This window comes from Tetrapisispora phaffii, chromosome 10, assembly GCF_000236905.1.
Source record: "Tetrapisispora phaffii CBS 4417 chromosome 10, complete genome".
Taxonomy (NCBI): domain Eukaryota; kingdom Fungi; phylum Ascomycota; class Saccharomycetes; order Saccharomycetales; family Saccharomycetaceae; genus Tetrapisispora; species Tetrapisispora phaffii.
The window spans coordinates 17,660-38,159 of NC_016529.1; the positions used below are offsets into that span (position 1 = coordinate 17,660).

The 20,500-nt window shown below is 37.0% G+C and overlaps 4 protein-coding genes across 4 annotated transcripts; 2 read left to right on the top strand and 2 right to left on the bottom strand.

The window, feature by feature from the left end:
* Positions 1-3,755: 3,755 nt before the first annotated feature.
* Positions 3,756-4,070, bottom strand: TPHA0J00130 (uncharacterized protein; the record flags this gene model as incomplete). The annotated part of the gene is made up of 1 exon (XM_003687223.1): positions 3,756-4,070. One exon carries the CDS (start codon positions 4,068-4,070, stop codon positions 3,756-3,758), a length of 315 nt encoding a protein of 104 aa, XP_003687271.1.
* Positions 4,071-5,647: 1,577 nt separating this feature from the next.
* On the top strand, positions 5,648-6,298 carry TPHA0J00140 (uncharacterized protein; the record flags this gene model as incomplete). The annotated part of the gene is made up of 1 exon (XM_003687224.1): positions 5,648-6,298. The coding sequence occupies one exon, from the start codon at positions 5,648-5,650 to the stop codon at positions 6,296-6,298; it is 651 nt and encodes a 216-aa protein (XP_003687272.1).
* A 1,414-nt stretch (positions 6,299-7,712) lies between these two features.
* On the top strand, positions 7,713-8,330 carry TPHA0J00145 (uncharacterized protein; the record flags this gene model as incomplete). The annotated part of the gene is made up of 1 exon (XM_003687225.1): positions 7,713-8,330. One exon carries the CDS (start codon positions 7,713-7,715, stop codon positions 8,328-8,330), a length of 618 nt encoding a protein of 205 aa, XP_003687273.1.
* A 2,197-nt stretch (positions 8,331-10,527) lies between these two features.
* TPHA0J00160 (uncharacterized protein) lies at positions 10,528-18,708 on the bottom strand (the record flags this gene model as incomplete). The annotated part of the gene is made up of 1 exon (XM_003687226.1): positions 10,528-18,708. The coding sequence occupies one exon, from the start codon at positions 18,706-18,708 to the stop codon at positions 10,528-10,530; it is 8,181 nt and encodes a 2,726-aa protein (XP_003687274.1).
* Positions 18,709-20,500: the final 1,792 nt, after the last annotated feature.

A 20,500-nucleotide genomic window follows, 5' to 3' on the forward strand; every position in this document is an offset into this window, starting at 1 on the left:
CCTAACACCCATACCCCCACTATCCTAACACCCATACCCCCACTACCTTTAGTCAGTGCTACTATCCTAACACCCATACCCCCCACTATCCTAACACCCATACCCCCCACTACCATCTCCGATAATAACACCTCTGAAATACAACCTACTTACTAAAACTATCTTCTACTTATCTATAACTAATCAATTATTTTCTTTCAACCGAAACTCAATTAACAACAAACCACTACCCTTTCATTACATATCAACATCTACTTCCCTCTCTATTAAAACAACCAATTATTATATTAATATATTACTAGATTATAATTCATAACATCATTACCCCCTCATCTTCTCTCATTGACTAATACCATATTTACCATACTTCTATCTCAACCCACTTTCCATCAACATTTATACAAATAACCAACGCAACCAACCATAACAAATAATGACCATTAATACAATTCATTAACACAACACAATCAAACCAATCAGCACTAAACCACAAACCAACATCTACCCTTAATTAACACTGAATCACAAACCCCCTTCAATAACATTCATTCGCCAAACCACATTCCATCATCGAAATAATATAATCCATCATTAATGAAATCATCGAATACTTAACATAACCATTAATTACCTTTATCTTATCAAACATACCATCAATGAAATGCAACTTATTATTATCATACTAACTGGATTTAAATCTTAATTCCAACTCTCGAAATAACTTAACAATACTTAACATATTTAACACATTTAACCTTTATTCCACTCATTTGCCTCTTTTAACACCTATTTATCACATTCTTCAACATGCCACCAATATATTAAAATTAATCCAAATATTAAAATCCTTCTACTTTTTCAATTACTGCCTGGCTTTATCTGTGCCGAAAAACATCACTACCAAATTTATTTACCTCATTACTTTATCCCTTCCCTTATCTCCCACAAATACTGGTATAACAGCATAATAACACACATGAATAAATAAAATGAATACCACTTAAGTCATTAAATACTAATTGCCATGAAAATACATAAACACTGCTAATAACACATCCATTTTACCCAACAATCAATAACAATATCTACTTCCTTGTTACACCTCTTATCCAACATCTCTATAAACGCACTAATCTATACTAGCATCAAATAACCATTAATATATATATCTAGCCCGATCTAATTCCTTCTTTAATCACACATCAATACTGCTATTCATTATCTTACATTATTACATAACTAATTACTAGCAATATTATAACGATCATTACATAACTAAAAAGACTGAACTACTTCACTTCAAGCATCAAATAACAAATATTTATCAACTACTTATCTTTGAAGAATCGCCAATATCTCTATACAATGATCAATAAATAGCAATTTCTAATTATCTTAAATAACAATAGCTTCTCATTCCCATTCAAGAATAATAATATACGCGAAGCTTTACTGAAGTATGATCTCTATACATATATTTTCTTACCAAGAACACCATAACATCTACTGACTGATTACTATTAATAACTCATCGATCCCCAATTACATTATTCTATACTTTCATTAACATTAAACATCCACCACCCTTCTGAATTAAACCAAATTCAATACCATTAACTTACCCAAGAACCAAACACTCACCGACCACAACCATTCGTTTATAATTAATATCTTCCCGCATAAAAATAGATCGCTTGCTCACTAACCGCCCTACAATTATAGCCAAATCTTCAAAGACCTTGAAATAATCCTTTATTCATATTGCATATTTCGATATATCGGTACAAATAATCAAATTATACCAAACGTTCAAAGAACTAGAATTGGCTAACGAATTAATGATGGCATTACTAACTACAGATACAAACCTACTATTTCAAATATACATAGAATATTCAATAACTACTAAGCGATACACCTGCTATAAACGTATTTTAATCGAAGAAAGAGAATGATATATTACAATTAAAAACTTCAATCGAGCATATTTTAGATCCAAGACACAAATAACAAAAACAAACATGATATGTCTCCTAAAATGAGCTGGCATTATGGTGTCCATTTATCTAGTCAACCCGAACGTGCTCCAAAACAACGAACCTAAAGATAAGTATAACTGTACTTCTTTGGTTTCCTTCAAACTGCACATAGCACTGTTGAAGCTTTAGCCAATGAGAAAAAATACTTCACTCGAGGAAGACCAGGATATGTTAATGTCCGCTTACTGCATCAACATTTACAATCTCAATCCAACCGTAGCGTTCAAAACTTAATTTAAATGAGCTTGCCTCCAAAAAAATTGCAAACATATTATATACACACACCCATTGTTGAGATCTGGGTATTACAGTTGATATTTATCTAGTTAATTGAATGACAATAGAAAATCCAAAACTGATACAGAATGATATAATATTAAGAGCCAGAAATTAAAATTCAAGTACAGATATTGTTGGAAATATAACATGGTCCAAAACAATATATAAATGTTCTGTTCTAGACCAATGCACCAATCTAAGTTGCCGATGTTACGATGTACTTGAGAATGAATAAGAAAGTATCCAATTGGGAAATCACAATACAACAGAAGTTGAGAGTTAACATATATTGAAGACATCGTTACATCAATCTGTAAGCTGATACTGTAACAAAGTGTTGAGAATAATTGAAACTAGGGTTAGAGCAAAATATTAGGAGAGTTATAGTTCACTGACAAGATGTAACAAGGTAGAACATACGATACCGATCAATGCAAGCCTCAACGGATGAAAGTTTGTGATCGTGATAGAAATAATTTACTATGAAAGGCGTGATAACACTCTACAAAGCAGCTGTTAGGCTATTAAGCAATAAATTATATTAATCTATTATTGTACATTTTATATGGATAAAGCCATAGATAATAAAGAATGATATTAGGAAGACTCTATACGCATTTAAGATGGAAAATAATCATTTAATCAACATATATTTTATAAGAAATAGATAATCATATAATGAATATACAATGGCTGCTTGCAGTTTTGCCCTTCTCCCACCTCAACATTGATCTAGCTAAAGGACTGAAAATTATTAAAGCATTAATTTCTAGCCTGCCAATTGCCGTCTTCGCCGTAACATGTAGTTAGCACTACTTAACGAGCCGAGTAGTACTCTCAGAAAGTGAGATGACCCACGCATTTTTACAAGTCCAAATCTAACAAGAGCTGCAGTGGCACCGCGCAGTTTCTAACAGAACATTCTAATATATTTGGAACAAAGAACCCATGCGGTACAATTCCTAGGGCTCATACTATATACGAGACGTCTCTTCCTACAGTATGTGTACACCCTGTGCATGGCTTTGTTAGAAGACAAATATATGTTAATTATTTCTGATTCCGAATCTCAAAAAATGGCCAGAGAAAAAACCGTATCGTTTTTCGCAATTATTTCTTTTTTTCGCTGAAAAAATTATCATCCCAGAGAAAAAACTGCAGGAATTTTCCCGAATTTTCAAGACTGTGAGATATATAGTACGATTCACAGTTAAAATTGTACTATGTAAAACCCCATTGGACATACTAAAACATAAAAGTATTAAAGGTTCTAGGGATATATATAGAGCAGATATTTAGAGTAACATAGTATGTACAAGAGTCTATATGAAATAGAGCAGACGTGAACTAGTATTCGCACTGTATATATTGGTAATGATATATTGACAGAATGGAATCTTTACCTCAACATTTTCTGTAAGTTAATTTGGCATTCGCTTAGTTACCATCGTCTTTACTATTACAGGAATATGGACTTATTAATCCATCACATCCTTCACTATAACATCCTTTACTTTGTGCATTCGCAGTAGTTGCTCCCCAAGTTGTTATACCAGGGCCGACATAAAGTATACCATGCCAAGTCCCAAAGTGATTCATAGTGAAATAATACACATTACAAAGGTAATCTCCTCCTTCAACTAGATTTAAGGCATAATAAATAGCACCTGCAATGGTCTTTTGTTCAATTGTTGACGAACACTCTCCTGTATTAGGAACATATTTATAATATACACCACTAACATGACCCATGAGTACCCTACAATCATTACTACTTGTGGCAGAATAAATTATCGTAACCTATTGCCCAACATGCATTAATTAAATCGGTAGTTTTTTTGACACATGAATCTGAGCCAATGCACCAAGAAATACATTCGTACATGTTGGTACGTTTACTGATTGTATCCGATTTGGTAATGCGACTAATAGAAGTATTGAATTGTTGTTGTCCAACCTGATTATCAATATTTAACGTACTATAGTTAATTGAGATATTAGATATTTTATTTGAAATAATAGCATCCCAGTCTATATCAATAAAGTTACTCAATTCTAGATCAATTCGAACATGAGGGAGTATGTCACCATTTGAATCAAAATATAGGTTCTGATTCAATTCAGTTTCTTTCGAAGGTTCTAAGCATTGGCCTTGTCTCAAAAAACGAAAAAACAAAACAAAAAAAGAGAAAAGGTGAATCTTGGAGGATAAAAACATGAATCAATCCAGAAATGAAAAGCGCTCTAAGTGTTGAAATATGTAATTGAAACCAGAATCTATGAACCATCCGTTACTGGGATCTGTTATGAGAAGTAAATTATGTATTCTATTGGAAGGGACTAAAATTTAACAAAATTTAACAAACCTTCCTCCATATATGAAAAAAACTCTGTTGTTAAAAATTTAAAAACTTCTTTTCATTTATCCCAACATATACCACTCTTTTATATGAAAAGTTTTTTTCAAGTAACTATTCAATTTATCAATATAACCTGTGTTAGTTCATGTCAACTTGTTTCCCCTCTTCAGTATAACAAAATAAAAGTAAAGTACTACACTGAATCACTATAGATTAAAATAATTCAATTACTTTTGAAAATCAATCAATGAATAGCATTTATTTTGTATTTCAGGCAATGTCCTCACTATAGCAACGTAAACATCGAATTTTAATAGTTTCAAACTAGAAATTTTCGTTTCGAAGCATTAAAAGGGCTCTTTTATGCAGCTTTTTCTTGAAAATTGAAACAAATTCTTAAAAATTAATTTTTTTTCATAATCCTTCTTCCTGCGAAAAAAATTCTCGTATTATTTTGTAAACGAAGAAAGAAGAAATATTGAAAAATGCCTCGCTCAGTTATATGATACGAAGGTTCAGGATCGTTGGTTGGAAAAGGTAAGCTGTACGGAAACCATAGATTTCCAAAACTGTGTCTGTATTATCATTCCGTAATTTTTCTTTTATCAGGTTGCTAAGTTACATCTATACATTATTAGAAGTAACTTAGTTCACAGTGGTTGTCATTTGATGCAGCGTCGAATTTTTTCAACTGCTAGCTTCTTACTTAAATCCGGTAGATTAAATTGTGTGATGTGGCTTTTTGTATTTATTCGATCATCTACACCACACCGCCTTTTGAATTAAAGTAAAAAATTAGAATAGCATAAACATATCTGAAATATAAAACTAATATACATATTTTTTTCATATTATCTATTTGATTAGAACTCTTCAAAGTCTTTGGTAGTATGAGTAACAACGAACGTGGGCAAATTTTAAAATATCAAGCAGAACAATTATTCAATCTCACATATTCTCCATTGAAACATGAAAGCAAAGCCAATTTGTTTTGCATTTTTAGCTTGTTGGAGTATAATTACAGCACAAGTGACTACCCAAATACCAGTTGCTAGCCAACTTATTTCTAATGAATCCATGTGTCAGAATAATAGAGACTTAATTTACAATCCTGATTATACTGATGACAAGCATCCAGAAATCCAAGACAATAATTGCAATTTAAAACCGCACTTGAAATGCACCAGAAATGATTGTAAACCTAGGAACCATTTTGGATTACCTGCGAATAATACTTTATCTTATAATCTAGATTATATTGATGACTGCATTACAAATATATATAGGCTTGTGGAGAGAAGTTTTTGGCTCATATATTTTATTGTTAAATCTAAGCTATTTCTGGATAATAATGTTGTTGTAGGGCAAGTAAGTGGAATTTATTATAAATTAAATATTGCATCCAGCTCAAGTTTCTATGAATTGCATGAAAGGGAGCTTGCGAATATCATATTTTACATGACTAATAAATTTAAGATTTACAATCCTTATGAAGAGGAATATTTTGTAATGTTAAGTAAACAGCAAGTTATTTATGCAACATTGCTCTTTGGACCCACTAAATCAATATGGGCTGCATCTCTCGAAGGAGTGAGATATATTGGCAACCATGAAATATAAACATTTGTATTGCGACAATACTAGTTAAATATTTTTTAAAGTAACTACAAAGCAAAATAAGGAAGGCATTACGGTGGTTAAACTTAGTTTATAGTCCTAAATTCTTTGAAAATTTGCTATGCTACAGGTAATATTGACATTTAATCTTTAACGGAAAAGCATAATTCAAATAATTGTGTGAGTATCTGCCTAATTCTTAATTAGAATTGACTATTTTTTTAAGGACATATATCAATATGTTGTTAAGTATCTTTAAGCTTATATATTGAATGTTATTTGAAAGTTATTATCTTAGTGTCAGTAACATTCATTGCTGGAGTAAATATCTCTATCATTCAATCTAATGATTCTTTATATTGCATCTTTTGATTAATTAATCACTAAGCAATCAAGTTGTATGATTATGTTGACATAAAGATTCCATTCTGTCAGTATAATATTACCAATATATACAGTGCGAATACTAGTTTGCATTTACCTATACCATATAGGCTTGTATACATACTGGGTTACTCTAAATATGTGCTTTCTATAACCCATACCCATATGTGATATTAATTCTATCTATAAAATTATGAAATAATCAAAAAATAGTCGCTTCTATAATAAAATATAAGGATCTATTAGATGATAACTAATAAACCTAAACTGTATTAAAACTTTTAGTCAATTTTCTAAAGAACTCTTGGATATATAATAACCTAATATAGTCCCTGAAACTACTGTTAAGTTGATAGCTGTGAATATTGCAATCGTTAATGGCTTACACATATCAGATTTAATAAAATAGCAGATGCAATTGGTATAATGATGGGTGAGTAATAATCCGCCACAAAAAATCAGTGATCCTAATGTCAAACTTTCATTTCTGGAATACTTGAAACTAGTAATTTTCCCACTTCGAGAAGAATTTTCAAGTGGAATTCGGTGCAGACCAATCCCTAATGAGTCTATTTCTAAAGTTATTAAAAATACTATTAGCGCAACTGAACAAAAAATCAACAGCAAAGACAGGATCTTTACGAAAAGGGTGTATAACATCATCTTTAGAGATCTAATTGTAATTACAACACTCTGTCACCAAATAAAGAATATGGTCACATGCTGATATTATATATGATACTTTATAGATTTATAAATTATTTTAGCATGTTTTATATTCATTAATAAATTGTTGTAAATATTCCACACTAACATTTTGATTTTTTACAAAAAAAACAGCAATGTTGTTTCATTTAGTTTTATTTTGTTATAGTAATTAAAATTGGCTGCAAAAATTTAAAATTGGCTGCAACCATTGAGATCCATACTTGACTATATAATAGAAGACAAAAAAAGCATTTTAACTCCCTGATCCCTGCTTATGACTCCTAACATAACCTCAAAAAGTACCAAGAAAGTTAAATATTAAAACATGAAGTACAATAAGCAGTCAAAGTATTTTCTTCAAAAAAATATTTACAGTTTTACCATTTGTTTTTATTTTTACAAAATAGACTTCTTACTTGTACACGCTGCCACCTTGGTGAAAAAAGCAAGATGGTCATTTGCTAAGGGTAATCAATGGGCAGCATTTGTGCTAGCAGAAGGTGGAGTGGCAATTCCTTATTATGCCGCGAGTATTTGTTTGGTTACTACCTCTGGACTTTGTGCACCAATAGCTGGAGCTATATTAGCTACTGTTGATATTGCGATTGCTGCGATAATTCTTGGACAATCAGAAGGTGACATTAGCAAGCGTTCAATTGTGGATTCTGATCAATGGCTTGGAATCTATGGACATTATGTCAATATAACTGAATGGCCACATAGTAATGGTACTGTTGTTTCTAATGTGACCAATACACCAATATTATTTCACTATATTGCAACAAGTTATCCTTCAAAAGATGGTGTTGCAAAAAGAGATGATCAAACGATATTAAATTCTTTAATCTTTTCCAGTGAATATGGAAGTCACATCGCATCATCACACATTCATAGTGTTACTGAGTTATCTAATTTAGTTGTAAATGCAATACAGGAAATTTAACTACATCTTCTATAGGAAAGAGAGCCACCTTTTTTGATTCTACCTGGATTTCCTACAACTACGACAATTCAAATCGAGAGTTAGCCACCATGTGGAATAATGCTGAAGGAGGAAGTTATGATTCAGCTTTAGAATATGAATTGACTACTACCATACAAAATAATCCTGATTACAAATATTGTTTTTCACCGGTAATGGTGAAGGCTGGAGAAAAACTTGGATTTTGATGATATTCCTGGTGATGGTGATGGAACAGGTAACGCAGCAAAAGGTGAAATATATTTTAATACTTACGGGGGCATTGATAGTTTTTGTAATGATGCTTATGACGGGACAGATAGGTAAAGATAGCTAACAATAGATTTTTGTAATAAGAATAGTTTTGAAACAGTAAACTGATATAGTTATGAATACTATCCATTCGTATATTCAAGATTTTATCTTATGTTGAGATAGTAATTGGGCGTACTGGGAAGACATACTACTATTGGTGTTGTTGTAATAGTAATTTGTACAATTAGTCGAGTTGTAATTGCTTTTCTTATTTTTTCTTTTATAAATTATATATCTGACATGATTGATACACATGCCTGCTTATATCTTTATGTCTGGGAATGAATTAATATAACTTTGTTAACACATTGCTACAGAATTATATTGACACCCATATCTTTTCACCTATAACTAAATGTTATTAGTAAGGTTAATTTTCTACGCGGTGACAGTGCCGAAATATGAATTCAAGCATTACTCATATTTCAACAAATATAAATGTTATTTTATATAAATTATACATCGAAAAAAAAATTAAGTAATTACAACTCGACTAACTGTATATCTTACCATTATAATATTAGTAATAGAATATATCTTTCCAATACATCTGTTGGATATATAAATTGATGAGAATATTTATATCTTACTTAATTTTACGTAGTGTTTGTCAAGATGGTATGACACATACCTGAATTAGGAAAGAGTAAATGTCACATTTGTGATGATTTCTTATTCGTATAACTGAAATAGGTAAACCTCACAATCCAAATAGGAAAGTAAAATCGCTCGATATATTTAATACGTTTTTCGAAGATGAAATGGTTTCGTGATCGTGACAGAAATCATTGGTATAAAGACCAGGGTATTTCCAGCCATGTAAAATAAATCAAGTGTCTTAATCAACTTGTATAATTAGTATATTTTATATATTATTTATTTTATATAGATCCCCCACGGAGAATTATAATATATTACTGACTCTTAACAATGAATAATCAAACAAAACTTAATATCCATTAGTTAATAATACATCCAATGTAATATAACGAATTTGGGCGGGAAAAGTATAGCTATAGCGAAATTAATCAAACATGTATCTTACGACTGCGGATAACCCAAATATATCTAGTTCACCTGAATATATTTCTATGATCTTGGAGTGTATCTGAGCACTTCAAAAACAAGAGATATAGTAGCTTAGAACTATGATTAAATGAATTATTATATATGAGAGTTAACTTCAGCGCTATAAAGATAGTTATTCGTTGTAGTACAATATATTATAGATAACTTAACTCAATATTAAGGTATAATAATTTTGCAATATGTTTTTTCAATCATCTACTTGTATATGTTTTCTCTTCAAATACAATACAATTCAAAATTATCCCTGAAATTGGTTGTCCTATTACTCTTTTTTCTTGAAAATGGAATATCATATAATGTTGACAGAAAATTAAAGGTATAATATCAATAATTACTTTTTTTATGAAACATCTTAAACAGTAATTGTCAGTTTCAATGAATACTAAATATTTATATATTATTTATTTTATAAAAATTACCACAGAGAATTACAATAAACTACAAATTCAACAATAATAACAAAGTATATGAACCACATGCATCGTGCATGCAAGGTAGGCATAATTCTTATAAATAGTAATATTCAATGATTTTTTATAACAATATTTGAAATGAACACAATATTAAATAAAATAAATAATAAAGTTACTATGCTACTACCTATATAAAATGGTAAAAATACATCATTAAAATCCTACTTAAAAGGTTGAACATAATTGTAATAATCAGCTGTGGTTTAATATCATTACTGATAAGGTAAGAATATTTTTAAAGCATCAATTGGAAACAGGGTATGGAGTTTCCCAGTTTTCTACAGAGATTAAGCATTCGAAATCTAAACAATGAAAGTCATAGTAATAAAACCAAGCAAGGCAATAATCGATAAACTATATGGAGTGATATTAGAACCGATACCTTCATATAAAACAGAGGCTTCCGGTGCAGAAGAACTACCTGACGAGTAAACGGTGCTATCCATAGAATGAGACGATGTGGATAACCCCCCATATGAAGAAGAAGAGGTGTAAGAAGATAAATCAGCCATCGAAACATTTCTAGATACAGTCTCGAACGAAGCAGTGTAACTTGACGTAGTTATAGTGTAAAAACCATCATTATTTGATTCAGCCGAATAATTGGCATCGCTGACTACTGAATTGTGGTTTGGCGTAGTAGTTGTGTAGTGTGAACCAGTTTTGATCGTAGATGACTTGTTAGATCTAGTAATAGTAGCTCTTGTTGGTGATTGAGCATTGCTCATAACCCCATTTGAAATAACTGGGAAGGTGCTAGAGCCTATAGTTGGATTTCCATTAGAGTCTGTTGTTGGGTAGTAAGATATAATGCTTGTTGCTAATGACCCATTAGAACTGGTAATGTTAACGGTAGTTGAGGAAGGAACGCTAATCGATACACTACCAGAGGTTACAGAATCTTTGTTTGATGATACGCTTCGAGAGCCATTAGAGTCAGTTGTGGGGTAGTAGGAAGTAATATTTGCAGTGGATGATCCATTAGAATCAGTGTTAGCAGAAGTACTTGGAGTAGGAACATTGACAGATGTACTGCTATTAGAATTCATTGTAACTTTGGTATCAGAAACAGAGAAAATAACAGACTCTGTGTTGGAAACACTGTTATCGCTGGATTTAGGACAGTATGTGGTATATGTAGTAACTATGTTACTAATAGTCTCGATTACTGTAGTTTCGTTATATATTTCCGAAGACCTTGATGATTCTGGACAATATGTAGTGTAAGTTGTCTCAACACCAGAAATTGTAGTAATATATGTAGTCACACCTTGAGAATTCACAGTCAACGATGAGGCTACACTGTTTAGAGGGCCTTTCGTAGATGAACTTAAGGATCTTCTACTATCGGATGTTGATGACTTATAATAGCCACTACTGTCACCGATAGAAGAAGAAGAAATTAGCGTCAAAATAATAGATGATTGGCTGCTACTGAGATTACTTGGATTCAAAATAATTGAATTATCTGAAGTCGTGGCTACGGCTGAAACTGCAGTAGAGAAAATGGATATAGAATCACTCGTAACGTAATTGTTTGATGAGATCGATTCCGTATCACTGACAATGTAAGTAGTGGAAGTTAGCACAGTGGAACCCTCAGAATTGGTGGTTACATAGAAAGAAATCAAGTCTGTTTCAGTGGAAGTACCAACCACGATAAAGCTAGTGCTTGGCTCTGGAATGAATATAATGGACTCGGATCCACTCGAAGTATCGCTACTAGATGTACTAACAGAAGAACTCCTAGTATCAACCGTGGTGGTGGAAACTGCAGTAGAGAAAGTGGATATAGAATCACTCGTAACGTAATTGTTTGATGAGATCGATTCCGTATCACTGACAATGTAAGTAGTGGAAGTTAGCACAGTGGAACCCTCAGAATTGGTGGTTACATAGAAAGAAATCAAGTCTGTTTCAGTGGAAGTACCAACCACGATAAAGCTAGTGCTTGGCTCTGGAATGAATATAGTGGACTCGGATCCACTCGTAGTATAGCTAGTAAATGATGAACGAGTCGATGCGAATACTGGATTAACAGCCTCGTATAACGAAGCCAATGAGTTATATGGTGAACATGAACTACTGCTGCTATAAATAAGTGATGATGAGTTTGTATATTGAGCAGTGGACTCAGCAGATGCAGTCGACAAGAAAGAATAACTTATCTGTTGCGTAGAACCCGTGTCAACGCTACTAAAGGAAGTGGTTGTGAAAATACTGGAACTAGTAGCCACTTCGGATACACTAATTGACGAAGCATTACTTTCTGAGGATATCACATTGAAGCTAGAAATTTGATCTATTGATGATTCTAAAGAGCTTTCGGAAAAGCCAGTATGAACAATTGATATCGAGACAGAACTATCCGAACTAGTAACTAATGGAAGAGAATAAACACTACTACTTACTAGCAGTATACTAGAAGAAGATAATACCGGTAATTCAATAGTGGATGTTAAATCTATTTCGTAAAGAGATGAGGTAATAATTGACTCCTCAGATTCAGATTCAATAGAAGAGATAAATACAACCTCGGAAGAATCAATGGAGAACAGCTGAGATGACTCGACTGAGTTGGCTTCAACGAAGGATTGCTTAGCACTCTCAGCTGACGTGCTTTCAATAGAGGATTCGGCGGAGGTGACATCGGAAGATTCAATAGACGACTGTTCAGACGTCTCAGCTGACGTGGTTTCAATAGAGGATTCGGTGGAGCTGGTCTCATAAGACTCAATGGACGACTCTTCAGACGTCTCGCCTGACGTGGTTTCAATTGACGAGTAAGCGGAGGTGACATCGGAAGACTCAATGGACGACTCTTCAGACGTCTCAGCTGACGTGCCTTCAATTGACGAGTCAGCAGAGGTGACATCGGAAGTCCCAATAGACGACTCTTCAGACCTCTCAGCTGACGTGCTTTCAATAGAGGATTCGGCGGAGCTGGTCTCATAAGACTCAATGGACGACTCTTCAGACGTCTCAGCTGACGTGCTTTCAATAGAGGATTCGGCGGAGCTGGTCTCATAAGACTCAATGGACGACTCTTCAGACGTCTCAGCTGACGTCCTTTCAATAGAGGATTCGGCGGAGCTGGTCTCAGAAGACTCAAGGGACGACTCTTCAGACGTCTCAGCGGACGTGCTTTCAATAGAGGATTCGGCGGAGCTGGTCTCAGAAGACTCAATGGACGACTCTTCAGACGTCTCGGCTGACGTGCCTTCAATTGACGAGTCAGCAAAGGTGACATCGGAAGTCCCAATGGACGACTCTTCAGACCTCTCAGCTGACGTGGTTTCAATAGAGGATTCGGCGGAGGTGACATCGGAAGTCCCAATAGACGACTCTTCAGACCTCTCAGCTGACGTGCTTTCAATAGAGGATTCGGCGGAGCTGGTCTCATAAGACTCAATGGACGACTCTTCAGACCTCTCAGCTGACCTGGTTTCAATAGAGGATTCGGCGGAGCTGGTCTCAGAAGACTCAAGGGACGACTCTTCAGACGTCTCGGCTGACGTCCTTTCAATGGAGGATTCGGCGGAGCTGGTCTCATAAGACTCAATGGACGACTCTTCAGACCTCTCAGCTGACGTGCTTTCAATAGAGGATTCGGCGGAGGTGACATCAGAAGACTCAATGGACGACTCTTCAGACCTCTCAGCTGACGTGCTTTCAATAGAGGATTCGGCGGAGCTGGTCTCATAAGACTCAATGGACGACTCTTCAGACGTCTCAGCTGACGTGCCTTCAATTGAGGATTCGGCGGAGGTGACATCGGAAGACTCAATGGACGACTCTTCAGACCTCTCAGCTGACGTGGTTTCAATAGAGGATTCGGCGGAGCTGGTCTCAGAAGACTCAATGGACGACTCTTCAGACGTCTCAGCTGACGTGCCTTCAATTGACGAGTCAGCAGAGGTGACATCGGAACTCCCAATGGACGACTCTTCAGACCTCTCAGCTGACGTGCTTTCAATAGAGGATTCGGCGGAGCTGGTCTCAGAAGACTCAATGGACGACTCTTCAGACCTCTCAGCTGACGTGCTTTCAATAGAGGATTCGGCGGAGCTGGTCTCATAAGACTCAATGGACGACTCTTCAGACGTCTCGGCTGACGTCCTTTCAATAGAGGATTCGGCGGAGCTGGTCTCAGAAGAGTCAATGGACGACTCTTCAGACGTCTCGCCTGACGTGCTTTCAATTGACGAGTCAGCAGAGGTGACATCGGAAGACGCAATAGACGACTCTTCAGACGTCTCGCCTGACGTGGTTTCAATTGACAAGTCAGCGGAGGTGACATCAGAAGACTCAATGGATGACTCTTCAGACGTCTCGCCTGACGTGCTTTCAATAGAGGATTCGGCGGAGGTGACACCGGAAGATTCAATAGACGACTCTTCAGACGTCTCAGCTGACGTGCTTTCAATAGAGGATTCGGCGGAGCTGGTCTCATAAGACTCAATGGACGACTCTTCAGACGTCTCAGCTGACGTGCTTTCAATAGAGGATTCGGCGGAGCTGGTCTCATAAGACTCAATGGAGGACTCTTCAGACGTCTCAGCTGACGTGGTTTCAATAGAGGATTCGGTGGAGCTGGTCTCAGAAGACTCAATGGACGACTCTTCAGACCTCTCAGCTGACGTGCTTTCAATAGAGGATTCGGCGGAGCTGGTCTCATAAGAGTCAATGGACGACTCTTCAGACGTCTCGCCTGACGTGGTTTCAATTGACAAGTCAGCGGAGGTGACATCAGAAGACTCAATGGACGACTCTTCAGACGTCTCGCCTGACGTGGTTTCAATTGACGAGTAAGCGGAGGTGACATCGGAAGACTCAATAGACGACTCTTCAGACGTCTCGCCTGACGTGGTTTCAATTGACAAGTCAGCGGAGGTGACATCAGAAGACTCAATGGACGACTCTTCAGACGTCTCGCCTGACGTGGTTTCAATTGAGGATTCGGCGGAGCTGGTCTCATAAGGCCCAATAGACGACTCTTCAGACGTCTCAGCTGACGTGCTTTCAATAGAGGATTCGGCGGAGCTGGTCTCAGAAGACTCAACGGACGACTCTTCAGACGTCTCGGCTGACGTGGTTTCAATAGAGGATTCGGCGGAGCTGGTCTCAGAAGACTCAACGGACGACTCTTCAGACGTCTCGGCTGACGTGCTTTCAATAGAGGATTCGGCGGAGCTGGTCTCAGAAGACTCAATGGACGACTCTTCAGACGTCTCGCCTGACGTGGTTTCAATTGACAAGTCAGCGGAGGTGACATCAGAAGACTCAATGGACGACTCTTCAGACGTCTCAGCTGACGTGCTTTCAATAGAGGATTCGGCGGAGCTGGTCTCATAAGAGTCAATAGACGACTCTTCAGACGTCTCGGCTGACGTGGTTTCAATAGAGGATTCGGCGGAGGTGACATCAGAAGACTCAATGGACGACTCTTCAGACCTCTCAGCTGACGTGCTTTCAATAGAGGATTCGGCGGAGCTGGTCTCAGAAGAGTCAATGGTGGACTCTTCAGACGTCTCAGCTGACGTGCTTTCAATAGAGGATTCGGCGGAGCTGGTCTCAGAAGACTCAAGGGACGACTCTTCAGACGTCTCAGCTGACGTGGTTTCAATAGAGGATTCGGCGGAGCTGGTCTCATAAGGCCCAATAGACGACTCTTCAGACGTCTCAGCTGACGTGCTTTCAATAGAGGATTCGGCGGAGCTGGTCTCAGAAGACTCAATGGACGACTCTTCAGACCTCTCAGCTGACGTGCTTTCAATAGAGGATTCGGCGGAGCTGGTCTCATAAGAGTCAATGGACGACTCTTCAGACGTCTCGCCTGACGTGGTTTCAATTGACAAGTCAGCGGAGGTGACATCGGAAGATTCAATGGACGACTCTTCAGACGTCTCAGCTGACGTGGTTTCAATAGAGGATTCGGCGGAGGTGACATCAGAAGAGTCAATGGACGACTCTTCAGACGTCTCAGCTGACGTGGTTTCAATAGAGGATTCGGCGGAGCTGGTCTCAGAAGACTCAATGGACGACTCTTCAGACGTCTCGCCTGACGTGCCTTCAATAGAGGATTCGGCGGAGGTGACATCGAGAAGCTCAATGGACGACTCTTCAGACCTCTCAGCCTGACGTGGTTTCAATAGAGGATTCGGCGGAGCTGGTCTCATAAGAGTCAATGGACGACTCTTCAGACCGTCCTTACCGTCCCTTGGTACGGTCGGTTTCCTAAAGTTAGGAACGAACGGTCCGAACGCGGACGGTGTACTAGTACGGAAGCTCCCAATAGACGACTCTTCAGACCTCTCAGCTGACGTGCTTTCAATGGAGGATTCGGCGGAGCTGGTCTCATAAGGCCCAATAGACGACTCTTCAGACGTCTCAGCTGACGTGCTTTCAATTGACGAGTCAGCAGAGGTGATATCAGAAGATTCTGTAGCAGATTCTGTAGTAACGGTAATTGAAGTTTGTTTTTCGGAGGTATGTTGTATTACACTGGTTTCTTCAGTCGATATTGTGGCGAGGGACGATTCTTCGGTACTCTGATGTTCGTTCGTTTCAGTTGTGCTAGTCTTTATGATAAAAATCACTTCAGTTGTCTCGGTTCCATCTTCACCCGTGTATATATTACTAATGGTTGAGACTGTTACGTCTCCAGTTACCGTGCCGTCAATGTAAGTAGTAGTTGTGAAAATGTATGTTGGGTTATAAACAATGTATATTGTTTCTGTGGTTTCCAAACCATCATCTCCGATTATTGTGGTTGTTATAGAGTTGACCGTAGTCTGGAAAGAATTGCTCCATCCCGAATAAGATGTTGATTCTAAGGTTCTAATTGGTGTTTGAACCAAATAATAAGTTCCCGTAGTAGACGAACCATCTGCACCTGTTGTAACCGTTAAAAAGCTCGAAGTCGTAGAATAAGTGGCAGTCCACGGAACTGTTGTAGTATAATGTAATAAATTGGTTGGAATTGCAACATAATATGTTGTGTCTATGGTCTGTAAGCCATCGTCGCCTGTTACCGTCTTGATTTCAGTTGTAACCGTGTACTTTTCTGATCCTGAAAAGTTACTCGTAGTAGTTAATGTGGTTACAGCTGAAGAATAGGGGATTTCTACATAAATATAAACCACATAGGAAATTAGATAGTCGGGACCAATGAAAATGCTACTACCAATATTGCTACCGGATGTTATTTGAGAAGTTGTAGTTGAGTAAGTGGTAGTCCCTGTACCATAAGCAGTACCTTGTGTAATAATTGTGCTAGTTGATGTAGTTACTCCCACATAAACAAAATAGTAAGTATATGTTTCTCCAACAAAACCAGCATCCGTAAATGTTGAGAACCAAGATGTATAACTTGAATCCCATGTTACAAAAGATACAGCCTCATACTGGTTGTGTGTATAAACATAATATATTGTCTGTACATCTACATCACCATCTTCATAAGTAAATGTCCTTAGACTAGTCGCGCTAGTATAAGAAGTCCCGATATTAAGGAACCAATCCTTTTGTACAGATGTAGAATATATATTATTACTCGCGAAAAGCACATAATAGTAAGTTTCTGTTGTCTCTATTTGATTAGTACCAGTATATGTTGTAAGAGAAGATGATAGAATGCTCTTTTCTGTATCACTTATTTCAGTCAAAGAAGTTGATGTGAAAGTTCTGTGTAATAAATTGTCCGGAATAGCTACGTAGTAAAGTGTTTCCGTAACTGTTATATTGTCAGTATCAATTGTTGTAAATATTGTCGTTGAGTAGGTAATTTCAACATCAGAATATATATCTGTTGTGATATAATCATGCGAGGTCGAAGATTGAAGATTTGTAGGCACTATAACATTATAGATTGTTATCAAAGTAGTATAATCATCGGATCCTACGTTAGTACTTACAGTTGATGATGTGAATTTTGCCGAACTTGAAGTATCTACAAGAGATACAATTAAGGACGTTGAGCGATAGTATGGAATTTGAACGTAGAAGATATTTTCAATTGTATACGTATAATCATCACCTAGTGCACTTTGTTGCAAAATAGAATATGTTGTTGTGACATCTTCAGTGCCCTGGTCTGTACCTTGAATTATGTATGTTGTATCGTCCTCTTTGAAAGGAACGTAAATAGAATAATATGTTGATGTTGGGCCACCTCTTCTAGTGGATGTAGCATAAACATGCCATGACGTATAGGTACCAGTCCACGTTACAAATTTGACCGTGTTATAAAATGGTGATACGTGTACAATGTACAATGTATCCGAACTCAAGGAACCGTCTTCGCCTGTATAAGTGGTGGTAGAGGTGACTGTACTTGTTGCTGAATGTAACCAATCAGTCTCTGTGGTTGTGACAACAGCTGCACTTGTGAGTCCCAGTAACAGAACTTGAACTAGCAGACAAAACCTCAACAACAATCCAGTTGAGCAGGATGTGAAGGAGAATAGTTTGTTAGAAAGCATGTATATTTAAGAAAACCTTTTAGACCTGATTCCAATATTTCTTTTCAGTGCTTTATTTAGTTGCTTGGTGGTTGCTCAACTTAAAGAGTATTTGACTGTAACTCAGAATAGGCGGTCGTAAGTATTTCCAATTAAGATCAAAGTATTATATTAAGCCGCAGACAGTCAGTTGCAGTACTGATACTGATTCCAATCTGGTAAGCTGATGATTGTTGGCTTACTAAATTACGAGACCCTGTTAGAGAATTGGAAAAGTGTCTGTTTTATAACTGAATATTTTTATTTCCTTGTCAACTGGAAAGAAAGAAAGATAGATATAGTCTGGCAGTAGGTCGAAACAAAAAAAGTTTTTAATGAAGTGATAAAACCTCAGATTATCGACAGATATATATGAAAATTTTGACGATCCAAAAATGGTAAATGTTTGATCCCATACAGTACATGTTCGAGCTCACAAAAATCCACATCACAAACATTAACTTTGGTGAAACATAAATAAGTAAAGTGTAATAAAAGAGTGAAGCATCTACTTTCCTACACTGTCAAATAGGCAAGGAGCCTTGTTCGAGCTAAGCAACGCACTAACATCTGTGGTGCCAGAAGCCACTACAGAACAGCACGTCGAGATTGAAAACTTCCTTCAAATCCATTTATTACCGGATCTAACAATAACATACCGATAGATATTACGCCAGCCTGACAAACCACACAAGAAACAGCGACGAGTTTCCTCGATCCATCCTATCCCTCCCAAACACAGTATCCTCAAGAAACCCTACGCCAACGATCACAGATCCCAAACAACAGACTACGTTACTCTTAACACTCGATCCCTGCTCGTGGAACCCTGCGCCCAGCAGAAAGCACATACCCAATGACACATAACAAACCAACAGCCTCCAAGACTATTGAGGTTAAACAACTCACTATCAAGAAACCGTTCCACAGTGTTGCGTAACCATTTTCGATGAATACTTACGTGGTCTCTTCGAAACCAGTTGTCGTGGTGGTAATTGAAAGATATCAAATACCTCATCGAGAATTTTTTCGAAAGCTCAACACCAAGAATTTTTACGAAACACATGTCAAGGCAGGAAAAAAGAGTCGGCAACTGAGGCATCTCTGAAGAGAGAGAGGTTGCAGATTCGAAATGTTTTGAGGGTTGCAGAGCTCAGCTTATTGGACATGTGTTAGTACTTGTGGAGGGATTGGTGCAGTGTGCAGGGAAGGCAGGTTGTGGGAGTAATGCCATGCGAACATGGTGTAACACTCAAGCTCTGTTGTGTTCTGTAGTGATATGCGGGAAAAGAGCATGAAAAATATTTTTGTCTGGGTTGTCTGCAATGTTTGCTGTTTTGCTCTTGGGGAAGTCGAGGATACGATGCTGTGTGTTAGTGCTTCGAACCTGGCGAGGCAGCGAGCTAGAGAATGCAGCCTGTGGCAGCAGTTAACATCTGCTGATGGTGGGAGAAGAAAGCGAAGGGGAGTGTGTGTCTGATGTGCTAGTGTTTGCAATGATATGCAAACGTGCAATTGCGAGTGTATATTTAGAGGGTTAAATTAGGATAGAAAAATATCTGGGAGAACACCGAGGTGTGTTAGCGGTGCAAACGATAGAACCTGCATTTGGAAGTGCGTCTCCTGTGGTGTGCTTCCAAAGTGGGCCTTTTGGAAACTTCTCGAGTAGGACGCCCAATGCTAACTAAACTCTTACTAATGAAAATAGAAAAAACGGTTGAAATGTCTGGAGCGTTTCGTGGAGCCAAGGAAATACCATAATCAATGATTTATT